Genomic DNA, 22886 nt, shown 5'->3' on the forward strand with positions numbered 1-22886 from the left:
CCAATGTTGACTAGTAAAAAGGATCTTCTAAGGCGCAGAATTACTTCGGAAAACCTATTTTACCAGATATAGGACTCAATGTATCTTGCAGATTTGTGTGCTTACTTTATATTGTCGTCTCCTAAATATTGATTAGTGTAATGCTGCTCATATAGAATTGATTTGAAACTTGCCTTTTCGGGTGTTATAATATGTTGTGTTGCTTAGTTTTCTTCATCTTTAGGGGTCTTTTCAGCATTGTTATAAGTTTATAACAAGAAGAGGTTTATAAAGATTTTCTGCTTTTTGGCACATCAATTGCACAAGAAGAGACCAAATTATACATGTAGTTTCGTATACAAATTTTATAACACTATATTATAAGTAAACAAAATTTATGTTTGTATGTTGGCAAGCATTGACAATCATCAATGGTAAAACCAGGAAAATATAGACGGCCTATAGAAACTTTTGAAGTGGAGGGGATAAAGCTTCAGAGCTACTAATGATGGCACACATTTCCGGTTCTAGAGTAAACTCCTTCCTTCTTCACTAATAGTTAATGTGAGAGTTTTAAGAAAGAGTTGTTCTAATACTACAAACCAGGGACGGACCAGGTGGGGGCCTAAGGGGACTTGGGCCTACCCTCACGGGCCCCAAAAAAAATTTAGTAGCTAAAATTTTCAACCAAAAAAGACTTGGGCCCTATCAAAATGACTTGGGCCCCTCCTATCTCAGCCAGCCAGCCCGGTCAAGACTCAGGAGCCCATGTAAATCTTAAAAAAAAAAAAAAACTAATCATGTAAGACTCTTGCGTGATTAGTTTTTATGACAATGGCCCAAATCAGAGAGACATTGGAGTTGTTGGAAACTTCAAGCTTCCTTTTATNAGCGCCACAAAAGTATCCCTATTGCGGCGGTCATACAAACCGCCACTACAGATAACATATTGCGGTAGTTTCTCTCCACTGTCGCTATAGCATCTACGTAAAATGATGTATTTATTGTGGCAGGTTTCTGGAGTGCCGCTATATCTACGTTCTCGCTGCTAAAACATATATATGGCAGCGGTTTTATGTCCCGCCGCTGTAGGACGCTGCAAAAACACTACCTATAGTGGCGGTCTTAAAAAACGCCGCAATAGATCCTATGTATAGCGGCTGTCCAAAAAAAGGCCACAATAGGCGATATATAGCGGCATTTTTTGCACCCGCCACTAAAAAACCGCTGCAATATCCCTTGTTTTTTTTTTTTTTTTTTTTTTTTTTTTGTAGTGTGATAGTTTATCTTGATTCATGACTACCATAATAGTATCAAAATTTGGCCTCCAAAAAAAAAATTTTTTTTTCTAACTTCGCCCCTGGTCCAAACCCATGTCCCCCACCTCCACTATATCTATACCTATACAATAAATAAATAAATAAATATAAATATATATATATATATATATATAAATTATATCTATAAAAATAAAATCCTTTTATTGTGAGAAGGATATAATGATTACATGAGATGAGAATGAGATGCCATCTTTTTATTATGATATTTTAATCCGTTATCATATCGTAAATAAATGTAATGAAATCTCATATAGTGGTCAAACAAGAGAAATAAAGCCATGGGTTATGATCTCTAATTACTAAATCGCTCAACTAAACTAATTTTTAATTCTAATTAAATCCAATCCTTTTTTTTTTTTTTTTTGTTGATAATAATCCAATCCTTTTCAACATGTTAAACTCATGCATGTTTTATATACAAATTTATTGTAACTAAGACGAAATAAAGATGAATATTAACAGGACTTCCTTGTATTTAAGATACTGAAGAGAAGTCATCCAAACCTAACTAATGAACTGTACCTAGGAGAGTTCGCAGTTTGGTGCGATGCGGTACGGTTCTGGGCTATTTTTAGCACCGCACTTTGCGGTGTAATTTAACTAAAACCATAACTGCATTGTACTTTATTTTTGTAGTCACACATGCGGTGTGATGCGGTTTAGAGTTTAGCCAAAACCATAATCGCACTGCACCTCATTTTTGCGGTCACATGCGCGATACTATGTACAAGATGCAGTTTGAAGTTGGTATATTTTTCAAAATTTGGGCTTTTTCTACCCAACCCAAAACTAATTTTTCCCTTTTTTTGAGTCAAGTTTTAAATTATTGAGTTAGTTTTTCTTTATTTTGGGTTGGCTTTTCTAGTCAACACTTGCTAGGATTATTAGACTATTAATAATATATTTAATATTAAAAATAAATAAATATATTAATATATAGAGAAGGTGCGGTACGGTGCGGTTATGCCATTTTACGGGCAGTTTTGGTATGGTTTGTGCAGTTTGATGAACACCCCTAACTGCAGCAACAACAACTTCATTATCTTGTTCAATATTTCCTCGTTTAACAAACACAAAATGAAGCCATTAATTTGAAAATAAATTTTTTTTTTAAAGAAATACACGCTTGCAAAATGAAAAGATTTTATCAAAATAGTGGATGTATTATGTATAATATGTATTATACACACTAGTATTTATGTGGCTTAATAAACAAACCACACACACACACATATATATATATATATACACACCAAAGTAAATATTTCAATAATTGAAACCATTATTAAAATAAATAAATAAATAAATAAACATTTTATTTATTGATTTTATCAAAATAGTGGATGTATTATGTATAATATGTATTATACACACTAGTATTTATGTGGACTAATAAACAAACCATATATATATATACACACACCAAAGTAAATATTTCAATAATTGAAACCATTATTAAAATAAATAAATAAATAAACATTTTATTTCTTGATTTTATCAAAATAGTGGATGTATTATGTATAATATGTATTATACACACTAGTATATATGTGGCTTAATAAACAAACCATATATATATATATATACCAAAGTAAATATTTCAATAATTGAAACCATTATTAAAATAAATAAATAAATAAACAAACATTTTTATTTCTTGATTTTATCAAAATAGTGGATGTATTATGTATAATATGTATTATACACAATATTATTTATGTGGCTCAATAAACAAACCATATATATATAACTTTTTTTGGTGTCGTTTCTCATGTAAATAGGGATGTGCAAATTCAGCCGTTCTTCGGCCTCTAGGGTCTTGTCTTGTAACCACGTTGGGCTCACGTGAGAGGTGTGGAGCAAAGGGTGCAATCCCCTTAGCCCATTTTGGTTTAAGAAAATTCATTTATTCAAAGGGAGGAAAAAGTGAGAGAAAACCTTCAGGCTATAATAAAAATAAATGGGTATCATACTCCAACTTCCTTTCATTATAATGAGGTAAAAGAAGTCAAGAATATACTCCATTTTGAGTTTGTGTTTTAAAAACATAATTTCAATATATGGTGATGTGTGTACATTAGGTGTCCCTTTGGTAAAAATTATTTTTATCAACTTATTTTACTATTTAGCTTATTTTTGCTACTATTCATGAGTTCCACTGTACTTTTTTATACCATTTATGAGTCACACTGTACTATTTCAGCTATCTTTTATCTCTTTCAGGAAAAAATTTTCAGTGTCAACAAAATAAGCGAATCCCAAACAGACCCTAGGTGTGTAATAAAAATTTTGTGACTATTATTGTAGGGACTCAATTTGGATTGGACCCAGAAAAAAGATGGGTTTCTAGCCCAACAAGCCCAAACAATAAATTTTTAGAGAGTGGGATGAAAAATTAGGCTCTAACAGGCAGGCAACTCTAAAAACAGAAATTCCCACCATTGGAGGTCGAGGCATCCAGGCTGCACCTTAAGGTCGCTCCTCGGCACTCATCCGAGGAGCTTCCTTCCTTTCCCTTTTCCTCTCCCCTTTCTTTTTCTGTTTGGTTCTTCTTATATAGTCCCCTTCCTTTCTTCTACTTCTTCCATCTGTTGATCATCCATGCGCTTTCCTTCTGACTGTCCGTCCCGTCCATTGTATTATCAATACTCAAGTGATTTACAGTGACCAAGGTTATCCAGTCCAGGAGTCACATCTTCATTAATGTGGTCAGGGGATTAAATAAGCGCATTTATTGTGGAGGTGACAACCTGTCTGGGGCTCGTCCCCCTCCACCACTTGGGGTTAATCACGGTCTGCCGAGGACAGGGGTATCCTCGGCTGGGATTCTAAGAGCTTGGGCCTTCACACATCGTCTTCGTATAATACGCCTTCCTCGGCATGGGCCCTGGACCAGATGTAAAGTGGGTCGAGGTTACCAGGCCCCACAATAGCCCCTCAAAATTCGGCTGCCCGTACCTTCGAACGGAGAGGAGGGTTTTGATATCCTTGGGCCCTCTACACGATTCACCCTATCTCAGTCCACGTTAGCGTTGGAGTCTTTTCGCCTACCCGATGTATGTTTTTGGCGTTTCGAGACTCAGTGTGCGCTCGCATTAAATTCCAGCGGCTTCACATTTCCTATTCCCAACGGTGTGATGATAATCACTCGATAGGGATTTCCTGCTTTTATGGGCGGGAAGTTACGCTTGGTTAACTTAAATTGGGGGTATAAATACTCGTTTGATCCGTTTGGCATTCTTATTTGCACATTCACTGACTTCGATGCATATACTCCGAATCTGGTTCAATTTCCACACTGTCCAGCGCCCTTTTTCTGTGTAGAAAGCCTGTCCGAGGAGAATCTCCCCAAATTATGGGATACCCCGTAATGTGGGCTTGAGGTATTGTGAGGAGGGGGAGTGGTACGCTAAAAGGAACGAGGGCGAAGTTGTGATTCCCATAGTAGCTTTTGTAGAGGGAGGCATGAGAATCCCTATAAGGCCAGTGATGAGAGATTACCTCCGGCATTTTCGACTGGCCCCTACCCAATGTGCTGTGAATGTATTTAGGATATTAGGGTGCGTAGACCCTTGAATGAGAAGATGGGGTTGAGGTTAACCCACCATGATGTGAATTGGTGCTACAATCTTCAGCACCTGAAGGGTAAGTCATATTATATGAAGATGAGGGACAATAGGGTTCGTCTCATCCAGTGCCTCCCTGATTCTAGTAAGGGTTTGACTCAAGATTTCCTCATTGTGTCGGGGGAATGGCACGATGGTCTCCACTGCCAGACAGTAGAGGGAGAGCCAGGTAGGGTACCCGAAGTAGGAGGCGGTCTAGATTCTTGTATTTTTTCTTTGTTGTATATCTGCTTTGGTTGATTGATCATAGGAGTTTTGTTTCTCCTTCTGCAGATCTGCACACCTTCGCACTTCATTTTCACCTGGTCAACAAGGAGGACTTAGAAATCGTTCTTAGGGCGGAACTTTTTCTGAACGAGGCTGACAACCAAGTTAGGGCCGCCCACAAGATCCTCGGATGCGATCCAGCCCAGAAGTTGTTCCCAGTCCCAAAGCATGTTATCAGGGCTCGTGATCCTCGACTCAGGCAAATCATTGTGGTAGAGGACGGTTTTGCATTTCCCTAAGGATCCCCTATTCCGGAAGGCATTCTGTTGGCAGGTTCTTCCTTATCCCGTAAAGCGGCAGAGACCGAGGAAGGGAGCTCGGAGAAAGGCGACGAAGTGGTTGAACTAAGTTCGTCTGGGGATGAATTCAGTGTATTTGACCAAGTTGAACAACCCGAGGGTTCTCCCGGTGATCTAGGGGACCCCCACTTGTCCGAAGCCGATCTTCAGCCCCCGAGGTTTGGTACCCAAACAGAGATGGGTCTTAAGAGACAGCCTCAAACCAGTCTTCTTGATTTGCTTGAAGGCAAGTCTGAGAAAAGTGTGCCAAAGGAGTTGTAGCCCAAGCCTCCTCTCCCAGGACTTAAGTCTTTACCTGCACAGACTAGGTCGTCCTCTGTCCCTCTAATTTTAGACTCTCAGCCCAAATCCTCTGACCCGAAAAGGAAGAGATCCTCTAAGGGTAAGGATCCCGTGGATGGGGGTAGATCCCATTCTTCTCCAGGGGAAGATGAAGCACGCCGACTCCTAAACAACTGAAAATTGGTAGCCAGCACAAAGTAAAAGAGATCGCTCAACAATCCGAGCCCTACGCCTGGCTGCTTGCTGCCATGCTCCATGGAAAACCTTTGATGGATGACGCTACGATCTAGGAATCTTGAGGAAGTGAGGGGGCTCGCGTAGCCGATGCACTGAAGAGATCCCTCCTTCTCCCTACCGACATGGCTGAACTGGGGGGCATGAATGGGCCAAAAGTTGCCTATAACCTCAAGAGATACCTGGGCATGGTAAGACCTCTGATACTTGTTTATTCTGTTTGAACTTTATTGCCTAGCATCACCCCTCTCCTTTACAGCGTATTTGTTTCGGTTGGCAGGCCATCCAGGCTGTTTTCAGGTTGGACGAGGAGGTCGACGGCTAGAGTAACGCTCTGGCGCAGGAGCGCGACAAGTTCTTGAAGGCTGCAAGTACTTTTAAGAGATCTAAGACAGATCTCAAGAAAGCGATCAAAAGTCTGGAGGAGATGACAAAGGATAGAGATAGAGCGGCCTCCGACCTAGCTGCGGCTACGAAGCAAGCCGAGGATCAGACAAAGCGCTTGCAGGATGCCGAGGGCCAGCTGTGGGCTGCCAAAGAGGACGTCGCCGATCTGAACAAAAAGTTAGCTGAGGCGGTTGGGGCAAAGGGTATTGCCGAGTACGCTAGGGACGAGGACGTGAGGGCCAAAGAAGAGGCTGTATTTGCAAGAATACACGCTGAGCATTCCTTAGAACAGGCAGAGGAGGAGGCCTTTACTGAGGGGGTCGCTAAGACTGAAGCTACCTTCAAGGCTCAGATCCCTGAAGTATGCAAGCGCTTTTGTTCCTAGACTTGGAATGAAGCCCTCAACTAAGCGGGAGTTGATGCCTCGTCTGACCTTAGGAGGGCAGAGAGAATATATTATCCTCCCGCAATTCGCGAGGTTACCTCCATTACTTCCGAGGAGGAGTCTGCATTACCCACGGCAAGTGAAAGTCAAACCAAGAATGCTGAGGACACATCTTCAGCTGACAGACCTTCTAAGGAGGCTGAGCCCCATGGAACGTTAGAGGGGGCTAGAACCGACGGTCAAGAGGTGCCCCAAGGTGGGGTGAGGCCTCCTGCTGACTCCCGAGCCGCCCTCACTGTCCCTCAGATTTCTCCTACCGTGGAAGGGTCCTCTGAAGTAGCCCCTCCGGATTAGGGTCCCTAGGTGTTTCAACAGGCTCTTCTAGACAAACTGCCTACTGAGTTGGGGGAGTAAGCCCTCTTGTTGGATCACCCCGCTTTGATGGCGTAGGACACTGTTATTTGTTTTCTTTTTCATTTCATTTTGTTTTTTGGCTTGGCGACATTGTAACGAGACTACATACTTTATATTTGAAATATATATTCAGTAGCTTACTTTTAGTTTCTTGATTGATGCTTCCTCTTACTTGTTATACTCTAATGCTTTGCTCAATACCTTGGTTCTGTTCTGGACTTAGTCTCGTGAGGCAATCAGCTGTCCCTGAAGCGTGAATTCGAGGACAGTACCACCACTCAGTTCTATCTAACGCTTTTGTTCTTCCACAAATAGCTAGCTTTCCCATAGGCTTGAGTCCGAGGACCATGCAAGGCCTTGGTTCTGTCTAACACTTCTGCTCTTCTATAAGTAGCTAGTTTCCCTATAGGTTTGAGTCTGAGGACCACGCAAGACCTTGGTTCTGTCTAACACTTCTGTTCTTCTGTAAGTAGCTAGTTTTCCCATAGGTTTGAGTCCAAGGATCATGCAAGACCTTGGTTCTGTCTAGTACTCAGGTATATTTGAGTGGTTAGTTTTCTCATAGATTTGGGTCCGAGGACCATGCAAGACCTTGGTTCTGTCTAACACTTCTGTTCTTCTGTAAGTAGCTAGTTTCCTCATAGGTTTGAGTCCGAGGACCATGCAAGACCTTGGTTCTGTCTAGTACTCAGGTATATTTGAGTGGTTAGTTTTCCCATAAGTTTGGGTCCGAGGACCATGCAAGACCTTGGTTCTGTCTAACACTTCTGTTCTTCTGTAAGTAGCTAGTTTTCCCATAGGTTTGAGTCCGAGGACCATGCAAGACCTTGGTTTTGTCTAGTACTCAGGTATATTTGAGTGGTTAGTTTTTTCATAGGTTTGGGTCCGAGGACCATGCAAGACCTTGGTTCTGTCTAACACTTCTTTTCTTCTGTAAGTAACTAGTTTCCCCATAGGTTTGAGTCTGAGGACCATGCAAAACCTTAGTTCTGTCTAGTACTCAGGTATATTTGAGTGGTTAGTTTTCCCATAAATTTGGGTCCAAGGACTATGCAAAACCTTGATTCTTTCTAACACTTCTGTTCTTCTGTAAGTAGCTAGTTTCCCCATAGGTTTGAGTCCGAGGACCATGCAAGACCTTGGTTCTATCTAGTACTCAAGTATATTTGAGTGGTTAGTTTTTCCATAGGTTTGGGTCAGAGGACCATGCAAGACCTTGGTTCTGTTTAACACTTCTATTCTTCTGTAAGTAGCTAGTTTCCCCATAGGTTTGAGTCCAAGGATCATGCAAGACATTGGTTCTATCTAGTACTCGGGTATATTTGAGTGGTTAGTTTTCCCATAGGTTTGAGTCCAAGGATCATGCAAGACATTGGTTCTATCTAGTACTCGGGTATATTTGAGTGGTTAGTTTTCCCATAGGTTTGGGTCCGAGGACCATGCAAGACCTTGGTTCGGTCTAACACTTCTGTTCTTCTGTAAGTAGCTAGTTTCCCCATAGGTTTGAATCCGAGAACCATGCAAGACCTTGGTTCTGTCTAGTACTCAGGTATATTTGAGGGGTTAGTTTTCTCATAAGTTTGGATCCGAGGACCATGCAAGATTTTGATTCTGTCTAACACTTCTGTTCTTCTGTAAGTAGCTAGTTTCTCCATAGGTTTGAGTCTGAGGACCATGCAAGACCTTGCTTCTGTCTAGTACTCAGGTATATTTGAGTTGTTAGTTTTCCCACAGGTTTGGGTCCGAGGACCATGCAAGACCTTGGCTCTGTCTAACACTTCTATTCTTTTGTAAGTAGTTAGTTTTCCCATAGGTTTGAGTCCGAGGACCATGCAAGACCTTGGTTCTGTCTAGTACTCAGGTATATTTGAGTGGTTAGTTTTCTCATAGTTTTGGGTTCAAGGACCATGCTAGGTCTTGGTTCTATCTAACATTTCTGTTCTTCTGTAAGTAGTTAGTTTTTCCATAGGTTTGAGTCCGAGGACCATGCAAGACCTTGGTTCTGTCTAGTACTCAGGTATATTTAAGTGGTTAGTTTTCCCATAGGTTTGGGTCCGAGGACCATGCAAGACATTGGTTCTGTCTAACACTTCTATTCTTTTGTAAGTAGCTAGTTTCCCCATAGGTTTGAGTCCGAAGACAATGCAAGACCTTGGTTCTGTCTAGTACTCGGGTATATTTGAGTGGTTAGTTTTCCCATAGGTTTGGGTTCGAGGACCATGCAAGACCTTGGTTCTGTCTAACACTTCTATTCTTCTGTAAATAGCTAGTTTCCTCATAGGTTTGAGTCCGAGGACCGTGCAAGATCTTGGTTCTATCTAGTACTCAGGTATATTTGAGTGGTTAGTTTTCCTATAGGTTTGGGTCCGAGGACCATGCAAGACCTTGGTTCTGTCTAACACTTCTGTTCTTCTGTAAGTAACTAGTTTCCCCATAGGTTTGAGTTCGAGGACCATGCAAGACCTTGGTTTTGTCTAGTACTCAGGTATATTTGAGTGGTTAGTTTTCTCATAGGTTTGGGTCCGAGGACCATGCAAGACCTTGGTTCTGTCTAACACTTCTGTTCTTCTGTAAGTAGCTAATTTCCCCGTAGGTTTGAGTCCGAGGACCATGCACGACCTTGGTTCTATCTAGTACTCAGGTATATTTGAGTGGTTAGTTTTCCCATAGGTTTGGGTTCGAGGACCATGCAAGACCTTGGTTCTGTCTAACACTTTTGTTCTTCTGTAAGTAGCTAGTTTCCCCATAGGTTTGAGTCCGAGGACCATGCAAGACCTTGGTTCTGTCTTGTACTATATTTGAGTGGTTAGTTTTCCCATAGGTTTGGGTCCAAGGACCATGCAAGACCTTGGTTTTGTCTAACACTTCTGTTCTTCTGTAAGTAGCTAGTTTCCCCATAAGTTTGAATCCGAGGACCATGCAAGACCTTGGTTCTGTCTAGTACTCAGGTATATGCCCTGCTTCGTCGGCAGTGAGCCACCCTGTGGACTTGACCCTTGACCTCTCAATGCCCTAGGCAAGGGTGGTTTGGAATTCTAACCTTACGCGTGGCAGTAATCCCGCCCTCAATTCAAGTTTCTGCCCTCTTCAGTTACAAGGCGTCTCCTAACTATTCGCGTTCCCCGCTTGACGTTTCGATGCACGAGGCGTGCTCTCATTAATATTTTCGTAGATTGATGCAGATCCAACGGTCAATAGCCGCCTCGAAATTTGGTCGCGATTAATGTCATCGATGATTCTTCTCTCGAGTTCTGTGTAGATCAATTCTCACCAACTTCCACTCTCTATATAAGGCTATCAGGAGGGAAACGTCCTTCTGCACTTCATGAAACTTCTAACAAAACAGGAAACATGTCCTCCCAACTTTCTGAGCTCCTTCAATAACCCTGTCGGAATTGTGATAAAAGTTTAGAGAAATGGGGCAGCCCTAGATGGGAGTGAGGGCGCACAGGCTAAAGGCCCTCCTCCCCCGACCGAGAGCCGTTGCGGCTATAGTCCGCGTCAGACTTCCGGCATGGCAAAATTTGGGCGTCACCGTGATAGTGTCGTGCATGGCGGCTGGGAGGGAGGTCCCTGAAGTACATAACGCTCTTCTCCGGGGCGCATTCCTGCCGGAGGAGACGCGCAAGATTACATCACGTTTGGTGCCCGGGTGTTGCCGTCTCCAACGGCCAACCGCGGTGGGGTTGGGAGAGAATCAAGGGAATGTCACGAGGGGGGGTCGCCAGGCGCCCATGCGTCTGCTCCTCTCTTGTCGCCGGCACCACCGCACCGGCCCAGGAGTTGTTGGTAGCCTTGTAACAGGCCTGCCTCAACCCCATTCCCTCTAATTAGCTTTAGGACAGGCCCGTCTGGGCCTCTGTTTGTAGCCTTAACTTTAAAACACACCTGCCTGAGCCTCTGTTTGTATCTTGTATTTCTTTTTCATTTAATAAAATAATGCAATGCTTAATCTCTTTTCCCTTGAATCTTTTAATTTTCTGCGAAAGTTTATTTATTCTTCTTTTTTTTTTTTTTTGTGGTACATCTTTGTTAACCTTCATAAACTAGCCATTTAGGAACGATTGTCCGTTGCGTCTGTTAGTGCACAAATTCTCCCCACAAACGGCGCCAATTGTGGGGACTCAATTTAGATTAGACCCAGAAAAAAGATGGGTTTCTAGCCCAACAAGCCCAAACAATAAATTTTTAGAGAGTGGGATGAAGAATTAGGCTCTAACAGGCAGGCAACTCTAAAAACAGAAATTCCCACCATTGGAGGTCGAGGCATCCGGGCTGCTCCTTAAGGTCGCTCATCGGCACTCATCCGAGGAGCTTCCTTCCTTTCCCTTTTCCTCTCCCCTTTCTTTTTCTGTTTAGTTCTTCTTATATAGTCCCCTTCCTTTCTTCTCCTTCTTCCATCTGTTGATCATCTATGCGCTTTCCTTCTGACTGTCCGTCCCATCCGCTGTATTATCAGTACTCAAGTGATTTACAGTGACCAATGCTATCCAGTCCAGGAGTCACATCTTCATTAATGTGGCCAGGGAATTAGGTGAGCGCATTTATTGTGGAGGTGACAACCTGTCCTGAGCTCGTCCCCCTCCACCGCTTGGGGTTAATCACGGTCTGCCGAGGACAGGGGTATCCTTGGCTGGGATTCTAAGAGCTTGAGCCTTCATACATCGTCTTTGTATAATACTTCTTCCTCGGCATGGGCCCTGAACCAGATGTAAAGTGGGCCGAGGTTACCAGGCCCACAAGCCCCACAATTATTACTCAAAAATATTTTTGCAAAAATAAAATAAATTAAATTAAATTACCTACCCAATGTAAACCGCAATAGATTATTACGTTCAAAATTATAGTTAAAAAATAAATGCTACAAACTAAATTCATCTGATAAATTTTATGGTATCAAATGTCGTACAAAGAAAGGATTGCCATAACAATGGGCTCAGAGACCCATCATCCATAGGCCTAGTATGGACCACAACTCGTGATTGAACAGGGTCCAAACCCCACAACCCCACCAGTAGTTGTTAAGTCATTGTTTGCGTTAATGAAGTCCTAATTGAGCATCACCATTGATTGAGCATCACCATTGGTGGTTGCTCAAACTCCAATTTAGTGCCCAACATTGGTAGAGCTAAAGGCAATTTTTTTTAAACTTCTTGCTACAGTGAACTACCAAGACTAACAGTTCACTATAGCGAGAAGGCATAAAAAAAATATATTATTTTATCACTTAGTTGAGTTTCATAGCAAAGAGGAACAAAGAGGAAGTGAGAAAGAAATTAATAAAAAAATGAATAGTGCTTGACTAATAGTAAAAATGAGATAACTGATGCAAGTTATGTTGTGAAATTGTGCATTAAATTAATAAAATAATTTTTTATGGTGTTAAATGCTAAAAATTTTAACTCCACTCACGTGAATGCTTTATATTCAAGAATTATAAACAGTTAAAAATAGAATGTAAGGGTGGTGGAAGGAAAATTACAAAAGGTTCTCATGTGGTCGTGGATCCACTCGGTACATAATGGAATTGATGAATGATTATAAGGTGGGTATGGGTATTAAAATACTTTTTATGTTATACTGGTTTTTGTTTTGAGTTATTAATTAGTAAGTTGGACAAGTTCTTCTATATATCAATTATGATTGCGTGACCACAAATGAAAAGAAGTGAATAATAAAACAGACATGTCAATTTTTTATACAATCAAACTCCACGAACCATTACTTTTCTTTCAAAATAAAAAAGAACCATTCTCCAATCAATAAAAAAAAGAACCATTCCTTTTCTTTCTTTTTTTTCTTTTTTGTTTTGTGATAGGAATGAGTTTTAATTACGCTCTAATGTATAGCCCACAAAACTCTTGCCACCGCATTAAATTCTAAAAACACTATACGTACCGTTGAGCCTCCGTGATTATGCCACGTTACTTTCCACACGCTCTAAAATAATTTCTATCTTGCAAAGACTTGATAAAGAAGAGATCTGCTTTCCTAGAAACTTCGAGTACCATCATCATATATATATATATATATATAAACAGAGTCATAAATCTTCAAATTAATTGGGAAACCGTACTCTTTGTTTTCATTACCTCATTAGTCATGGCGTTTCAGAGGCACATGAATATCTTCTTTTTCTTTCTTCTCTTTTCTTGTTTTCTCTTTTCCTCACAGGCTTCCAAATTCTACGTTGGTGGAAGAGATGGTTGGGTCTTGCACCCCTCCGAGAATTACACCCACTGGACTCAGAAAAACAGGTTCCAAATCAATGACACTCTCGGTAATTATTTAAGTCCTTAATTTTCCTTAATAATCACTCACAAATTACATTACATTTTGTCAATAATAATTTTGTAACTCAATTAGTATCTCCTAATTATAATTTGTATATTTTGATATTTTCCTTAATTTATTCAAATTCTGCGGTCGAAATTATTGATGATAATACTTTTTTTTGGTTTTTGATGGTAGACTTATATTTATATGTGGGTATTTGTTTGTTTGTTTTTGTAGTTTTCAAGTATAAGAAAGGGTCGGATTCTGTGTTGGTTGTGAACAAAGACGATTACTACAATTGCAACACAAAGAACCCAATAAAGAAATTAGAAGAAGGTGATTCTGAGTACAAGCTTGACAAGTCTGGGCCATTCTTTTTCATAAGTGGGAAGGAACAAAACTGTGAGAAGGGACAGAAACTAATTGTGACTGTTTTGTCTGTGAAGCACAGCAACACCAGTCACCAAAACCCTCCTCCTCCTAAAACCCCAATAGCACCAACACAAGCACCAACTCCAAGCAGCAGTCACACCCCAAAAGTTCCACCCTCTCCAGCTCCATCAAGTTCTTCACCTGGACCATCCATAGCCACAAGTCCAATCTCACAAGGCCCTGTAACTAATACCCCAGTAACATCACCGTCACCATCATTTTCACCATTGATTTCACCACCAGCATCATCACCATCATTTTCACCATCCTCATTATCACCAGTAACATCACCAGCATCAGCACCATCAGCATCACCAGGACCAGCTCCATACTCTTATGGGCCTGCGCCAGAAGCACCTTCTCCAGAGTCCAACGCTCCAACTGAGGCACCAACTAATTCAGCACCGTACCCATCTCCGCCACAACCAGGAGCAAATTCGCCAGTGTCACCGCCAACGTCACCGCCAACGTCACCGCCACCGGAGTCAGGCACTCCAAGCGCAACGCCGCCTGCACAATCATCTGTATGGGCAGTAACTCCCACGTGTGTGTTAGTGAACTTAGTGGGTTCGGTTACTATTTTGCTGAGTGTCTCTTTGGGTCCTGTCTTTTAGAATAAGAAAATTTCATTAGTGGGATTTGGGTTTATTTTAGTTTTTCTTTTTCTTTTCTTTTTTTCGACTTTGTTTTGTTCAGTTTTTTTTTTTTTTTTTTTAAGAATCTTTCAAGTTTAGTTTATTATAATTTATAGACCAATTTAGCTTCTTTTTTTTTTTTTTATAGATTCAATAAGATAAATAATCGTGTATCAATAAGATAAATAATCGTGTATCTACTCTTTTTGTGAAAAAGAGTATTATGATGATTTTTTTGAGGATTTTTCTTGGGTATCAATAATATGAATGATCCTGCTCATTTTCCTTTTTCTTTTTTCTCTTTTTTCTTCTTTTTTCTTTCCCTGCGTTTTATCATTTTAATATTTTTTTTCTCTATACCCCAATTCTCTCCAAGTCATCATTATCATTTTTATTTTATTTCTCAATGTAACATCTTTTGGATTCCCGATATAAAACCACGACAGTTAATGTGTTGGTCCGATTTTCTATACTATATATTAATAAGGGTAATGCTAACGAGTGTCTTAATAAACTTGTTAATAATTTATTTTAAAAAAGTTTTAATATCATTTTATAAGAAATAAAAAAATTATTAAAATATTAATTATTTTTTTTCTTATAAAAATTTTTTTAATTGAATTCTTAACGAATGTTCTTAGAGTATTTATTAGCATTTTTTTTTATTAATAATGAGGTTTTGACATGTTCCAATAAAACAGGACTCTAAGATTCAAAAAGGCCTTCTAAATACTTTTATGGATTGAGATCAAATGAAATAGCTCTAACTATTAAGCCATACAAAACATTTTTAATGGTTGTAATAAAAAATTAAGAAAGTGATATTTAATATCAACTATTGAATAAAAGTAGTTTAAAAAGTATATAAAAATAAATAAAAAGGTTACAAGTTAGAAGAGGTAAAAAAATGAAAAAAATAGTCTGATATGATTTTTTTGAAACCGGTATTATTTATTTATTGAGTAAAAAATACCAAAATAGATGTTGAGTTGATATTATCAAAACATAATATATTTTCTCCAAACATAGAGGGTTTAAGATCAAAATAAATACAAACATAGAGGGTGTTGTTAGGGTGCCAATCTGGCACTAAACAAACATCTACTCACAGCGCTTTGAAAAAAATGAGCAAATCCAAACAATACCTAACATTACGAGAGTAGATCAAAATTTTATAAGAAAAATCAAAATTACCTTAAACTTTAGAGATATAATTTACAATTTAATCTAATTTTCTATATAGAACTTTTAAATATATTTTTATACAATAAACAAAATAAGTTTAATAAACTCATAAAAATAAGTTCATCCAAATATACACACTACAAAACAACAACCAAAAAAAAAAAAAAAAATCTCGAATCTTCTAGGAGCACTCGAATGACTCTATGGTTTATAAACAAATCCTGTTAAATACTAATGGAGTTGAATTAGATTAGTGTTTCTTCGTGTGAACTGCTGTATACGTGGGACTTTCTTTTTTTGGTATAATAATAATAATGATAATATTAACTAATAAAACAATCTTACCTTCTTTTTTTTCTTTTTCTTTTTTTGGGAAGAATAAAAGAACATTAACTAGTAGTATTTATTAAGGAAATAAAATTAAAATTCTGCTTTGCGAATTTATTCATGAGTAATATTACAATCACAAATAATTTTTTAATATTTTTATAAATTATTATTGTGACAAATTTTTATTAGTTCTCATTTGAGTCCATCACTTTTTCACTTACCAAATAATCGCTTATCTTCTTAAAGANAATAAGATAAATAAATAAGATAAATAATCGTGTATCAATAAGATAAATAATCGTGTATCTACTCTTTTTGTGAAAAAGAGTATTATGATGATTTTTTTGAGGATTTTTCTTGGGTATCAATAATATGAATGATCCTGCTCATTTTCCTTTTTCTTTTTTCTCTTTTTCTTCTTTTTTCTTTCCCTGCGTTTTATCATTTTAATATTTTTTTCTCTCTATACCCCAATTCTCTCCAAGTCATCATTATCATTTTTATTTTATTTCTCAATGTAACATCTTTTGGATTCCCGATATAAAACCACGACAGTTAATGTGTTGGTCCGATTTTTCTATACTATTAATAAGGGTAATGCTAACGAGTGTCTTAATAAACTTGTTAATAATTTATTTTAAAAAAGTTTTAATATCATTTTATAAGAAATAAAAAAATTTATTAAAATATTAATTATTTTTTTTCTTATAAAAATTTTTTTAATTGAATTCTTAACGAATGTTCTTAGAGTATTTATTAGCATTTTTTTTTATTAATAATGAGGTTTTGACATGTTCCAATAAAACAGGACTCTAAGATTCAAAAAGGCCTTCTAAATACTTTTATGGATTGAGATCAAATGAAATAGCTCTAACTATTAAGCCATACAAAACATTTTTAATGGTTGTAATAAAAAATTAAGAAAGTGATATTTAATATCAACTATTGAATAAAAGTAGTTTAAAAAGTATATAAAAATAAATAAAAAGGTTACAAGTTAGAAGAGGTAAAAAAATGAAAAAAATAGTCTGATATGATTTTTTTGAAACCGGTATTATTTATTTATTGAGTAAAAAATACCAAAATAGATGTTGAGTTGATATTATCAAAACATAATATATTTTCTCCAAACATAGAGGGTTTAAGATCAAAATAAATACAAACATAGAGGGTGTTGTTAGGGTGCCAATCTGGCACTAAACAAACATCTACTCACAGCGCTTTGAAAAAAATGAGCAAATCCAAACAATACCTAACATTACGAGAGTAGATCAAAATTTTATAAGAAAAATCAAAATTACCTTAAACTTTAGAGATATAATTTACAATTTAATCTAATTTTCTATATAGAACTTTTAAATATATTTTTATACAATAAACAAAATAAGTTTAATAAACTCATAAAAATAAGTTCATCCAAATATACACACTACAAAACAACAACCAAAAAAAAAAAAAAAAATCTCGAATCTTCTAGGAGCACTCGAATGACTCTATGGTTTATAAACAAATCCTGTTAAATACTAATGGAGTTGAATTAGATTAGTGTTTCTTCGTGTGAACTGCTGTATACGTGGGACTTTCTTTTTTTGGTATAATAATAATAATGATAATATTAACTAATAAAACAATCTTACCTTCTTTTTTTCTTTTTCTTTTTTTGGGAAGAATAAAAGAACATTAACTAGTAGTATTTATTAAGGAAATAAAATTAAAATTCTGCTTTGCGAATTTATTCATGAGTAATATTACAATCACAAATAATTTTTTAATATTTTTATAAATTATTATTGTGACAAATTTTTATTAGTTCTCATTTGAGTCCATCACTTTTTCACTTACCAAATAATCGCTTATCTTCTTAAAGAAAATTATAATTCTAGCATTTACTATTATTCATATATGAAATTTAATGTGCATCACTAACCAATGCCCCCTCCCCTCGTTTGGAAATGGGCACTATAGAGTGGAAATTTGCAGAAAAGTCTATGGAAAATGGAGGACCTAATATCCATTGAAATACAATGACCGACTTAAGTCTGCAACAAAGTAAATGCTTAAGAAGTCAAGAATCAAGAAGTGTCGACTTTGTTGCGTTGCGATAAGTGTCCATTTGTGATTGCCGTATAGCAGGGTTATTAGACTTAATTTTGGTGATGGTGCTTTAACGAAAAAGAACTGTAATAATAATAATAATAATAATAATAATAATAATAAAGTTATTACTATGTGATAAACTATAATTATAAAATAATATAAAGTTATGTATTTTTTCTTTTGAGAAATAGTTTCAAACATATAGGTCTGTTTATAAGAAGCTTACCAGTTAAATTATGTCAGTTTAATAACTTAATTGATAAAGAGATTTTAGATATAATAAATGATGATAAAATACTAAATAAATATTATACATATTTGTTGTCGATCTACAATATAAATCTTAAATGTAAATTAAGAATTTTTCAAAAGAAAAAATGTCATACATACATTTGTATTAGGGGTATTATATGTCTTTTTCAAAAAATTTTGATTTTTTTTTTTTTTTTTTTGGGAGAGAAAATTTTGTTACAAACTTAAATTGTAGCCAATGGCTACTCACATTCAATAAAAAGATATTGAGTGGAGTTGTAGCCAAACTTTGTCCTAAAATTATTGGATTTTTTTATTGTTTTATTTTTTATTTTTTTTACAAAATTTAATTTCAAACTTAGTATGTTGGATTTTTTTATTAGATGTAAATTATGAATTTTTGACAAATTCACTATTGGTTTTTTTTTTTTTAATATCCTCTATACTTGTAAAATTTTTAAAAGATCAAAACTCAATAGCTATATTATCAATTAAAATTTTTAAAATTTAAGTTTTACAGTATTAAATTGTGTATAAAAAATAAGTTTATAAATAAAATAGTAAATAACATCTGATTAATTAATTTAAAATTTAACATATATGTTAAAAACATAAAGAACATATAATCTCTAATAATATGTTTCTGTACTAATTTTTTTGTGAAAATTGTAATCAATCCATTAACTACAATCAAATTTGTAAACAAACTTTGTATTTTATTTTAGTGTTCTTTTGAAAATTGCTTATTTAGTTTAGTTTTTTTTTTTTTTTTTTTTTTTTGAAAGTGTAAGTGAATTTTAAAAAGTTGTATGTAAAAATTAAAATCTAAGTTATAAACAGTAAATTCTTCCCGTGAGACTCACGTAGCTGATAAAATAAATAAATAAATAAATGACGGGGATATTAATAACTTAGTTATTCAGGAAATAGACTTGTCTGAACAAGTAAATTAATTGAGGCCAGTCCCTCTCACTCTCAGCTCTGATAATCTCCATTTGAAAAACTGCAAGCAATAAACGGTGTTCCATTTCACATCCGCCCCTCAAGCTGCTAGAAAGTTAAGCTGCAATAAATGGTGTGCTTTTTGGTACCGCAAATTTTGTTGCGTTGTCACATTAAGAAACAACCTCTTCACTAGATTGGAAGTATCTGTACTTCTTTTCTGTTCTTTTTTTCTTTTCTTCTTTTTGCTCTTTAACCCTTTTTTAGAGGAATATAAAATTATGTCTTGAATGTGCATATGGACAAATCTTTTTTTTTTAAAGTAATTCTAACGTAATGCTTAACTAACAAGTAATGAGGACCCTTATCCACTAACAAAAGCGTACATGCTTATGATTCAAGCTTAATTATACTTTTTATTGGGCTGTTTTCTTCCATCTAAAGCTTAAGAATTTATCCATTAAGCTGTAGGAACAAACACATTAAAAATCCCACAATTGCTTGTGAATTGCAAACACAAATATCTTTGTTTGATATGGCACCTTACACACGAGTGACTCTGCATTTATATTTTTTACATTCTAGCATTAAGACAAAATATATTAAGATAATCTTCGTAAATATCCTATTAGCAATATCATTTAGACAACCAAGTAACTATCTAAAAATGTGTGAGCTGGACATATATTTTAACAACAGCACAACCACTTAGCCGTCCATCTAATATATTTAATTTAGAATTTGGACAAAATTGACAAATTAGTTTCTACTTTCTAGCCAATTGTTACAATTCTCACTAAAAAAATTAACATGGTATATACTTTAAAATTTTAATTATTAAATTTCATATTTTTTATGTTTTTAACACACATGTATCAAATTTTGTATTAATCAGATGTTATTTACTATTCGATCTATAAACTTATTTTTATGAACAATTTTAAACTACAAAACTTAAAATTTAAATATTTAAATAATGATATAACTATTAATTTTTAATTTTTTAAAGACTTAGCAAGTATGAAAAATATAAAAAATATATAATCTAATGATAAATTTATCAAAATTCACATCTAATAAAACAACCACCTACAATAAATTTATTGGTCAATTAAAATTTCAAATAATTTTAAATGTAATAGTTTATTAATTATTATGCCAAAATTTTATTTTTTTAAAAAAAAAAACATATACCTTTTGTATGAACAGAAATTTAAAAGTGAGTCCCATGCCTAACTTTATAGCTCTTCAATTCCTTTATTATGGGTTAAAGTCGGGCTCACGTGTCTGACAAGTCGGCAGTTTACGCCAATATGGGTCAATCTTATGTTAGGAAAAGACCTCTCTCGTTGTCTGATAATTACCAAATCTGCTTATCTTTCTTTACTCTACCGACAAACACTTTGACCGCTTGCAAAGCTTTTCCTCAAAAGAAAAATAAAAATTTTGACCGCTTGCAACTTGCAAGGTTAAAATAGCTTCTTTTTCTGGCAAATAAAATTTGATAACTTTTTTTTTTACACTCGCTGAGGTAGCCAGTTTTCACTTGGTAATAGTTATCATTAGAGCCTGTTATTAATAATATATATATATATATATATATTTTTTTTTTTCCTATACCACTAATAATATATCACATCAACTAGTGGCAAATTTTGTCTCTAGAATTTCTCATTCTTGCCTAAAAATTATTTTAAAATTTTTATCATAATTAAAATAAATTAATTTGTAGCATTTTATCACACATTTAATATAAAAATTTATCAAAAACTAGATCTTTTAATATATATCACATTAATAATTCACTAAACAGAATATCCAAAACGCATAATCAACGGTAAAGGACGCATCCTTCTCAAAAAAAAAAATAAATAAATAAAAGGAAGCAATATTTTGTCATAATTCTTTTGTATTATTTTATAGATATATAACTTTTATTATATAGTTTAGAAAAAATATATTGTGGTAGCTTATTGGATAAAGTGGGAAGCTTGTGAATGAGAAGTTAATTTTCTTTTCCACGTATCTTAATCTTACACGTCCGAATGAATAAGAATTAAGAGAGAGTTGGACTAATTCTAATTCAAATTCAAAAGGTGGAACATGAAGTCCCACACCCACACGCGTTTCTCTCGTGGCCGTGGCAGTGGCAGTGGCAGTGGCACCTATATTACTTGGTCCCGAAAAATGAAAATGCACAGCAACTTCTACCTTTCTGGTCTGGAGGCCTAGGTTAAAGGCACAGCGACTTGACTTCAATCAACCAATGAGAAGCTTGGACCAATTAATAATTTGTGTACTATTTTCCTTTTCTTTCATTTTCGTGGAACAGAGATCATGGATGTGAGTGATGGTCGAGACTCGAGAGGAAATGAGAGGGTACAGTTTTTAATTTGATCCCTTGCCTCTAATACATGTCATACATGTCGGCAAGAGGATAGACTCTTTATTAGCTTCAAAGTTCCCAACCATAATCTATCACCTCACTCAGTTGCATGGCGTTTGGATTTTCTTTTCTTTTTTTTCAATTTGTTGAAAATAATATATATATATATATAAAAGAAACTTATAATTATTTTAAGAATTTAAACCTTATTAAAAACCATATGATAAATTAATATCAACCCTAATTTTGGAAGGAGATGAGGAATTCATATTTCGGTTTAAAGCCTATTACCAAAATATCTCAATTTTTTTTTTTTTTTTGATAGGACCAAAATATCTCAAATTAATTATAAAAAAAGTATCCAAATTCTAAAATTATTGGATTGGATTGTTGTTGTCTTTATTGCTTGGATGTAAACGGGGAATATTTTTTCTTCACTCTTCACTTGATCAACAAACATGTTTTTGTTTAATTCTCCATAAAAATAAATAAATAAATTGTTTTTGTTTTTTCAACCCCTTGAGAGGGCCATATGCTTTAGTTTGTTTGATTGAAGAAAAAACTAAACGACAAAAGTGGTTGAGGGCTTTAAAAGCCCAAACTTATTGGTCTATTGACTCCAAAACTAGGCTTGACCCGTAAAAAAAGAGACTCTGACCACTCAAATTCCAACGAGGTATTCCACCTTACTAGTAAGCCCATTCACCAATGCATATAAAGACTCTGACCAGTGTCAACTTCTTTTTTTCTTTTTTCTTTTTTCTTTTTTGATGAATGTGTCAACTTCATATGTACATCCTTCAACTAGATTTTCTCGTATTATATATTTAAATTACATTCATTGGACCAATTCTTACGAAACAAAACAAGATAAAAATAAATAAATAAATAAAAACTATTATATATTTCCGAGAATTTAGATTTAGACACTTACTTTATTTTGAATTTGTACACTCTAAAATATTGGACCAAGCTTTTTACATGAAAAGACGTTAAAACCTGCCCTTTTCACTTTTCATTAACTATTCAAATAGTTTAAATTAAGAAAATTAATACCATATAAGAGGCTCTACCGATTTTGTCAGAGGTACGATATATTTCAAATATCTGTCAATACAGTTTAAATTAAGAAAATTAA

At 35.5% G+C, this 22886-nt stretch overlaps 1 protein-coding gene across 1 annotated transcript; it reads left to right on the forward strand.

Annotated features, from left to right (window-relative positions):
• The first annotated feature begins 13227 nt into the window (after positions 1–13227).
• LOC111992974 (early nodulin-like protein 3) lies at positions 13228–14844 on the forward strand. Its single transcript, XM_024024824.2, has 2 exons — positions 13228–13493; positions 13727–14844. The coding sequence occupies exons 1-2, from the start codon at positions 13316–13318 to the stop codon at positions 14533–14535; spliced, it is 987 nt and encodes a 328-aa protein (XP_023880592.1). The 5' UTR covers positions 13228–13315; the 3' UTR covers positions 14536–14844.
• The last annotated feature ends 8042 nt before the right edge of the window (positions 14845–22886 follow it).

This window comes from Quercus suber, unplaced genomic scaffold (genome assembly GCF_002906115.3).
Source record: "Quercus suber isolate HL8 unplaced genomic scaffold, Cork oak 2.0 scaffold_328, whole genome shotgun sequence".
In the NCBI taxonomy this organism is placed as follows: Eukaryota; Viridiplantae; Streptophyta; class Magnoliopsida; order Fagales; family Fagaceae; genus Quercus; species Quercus suber.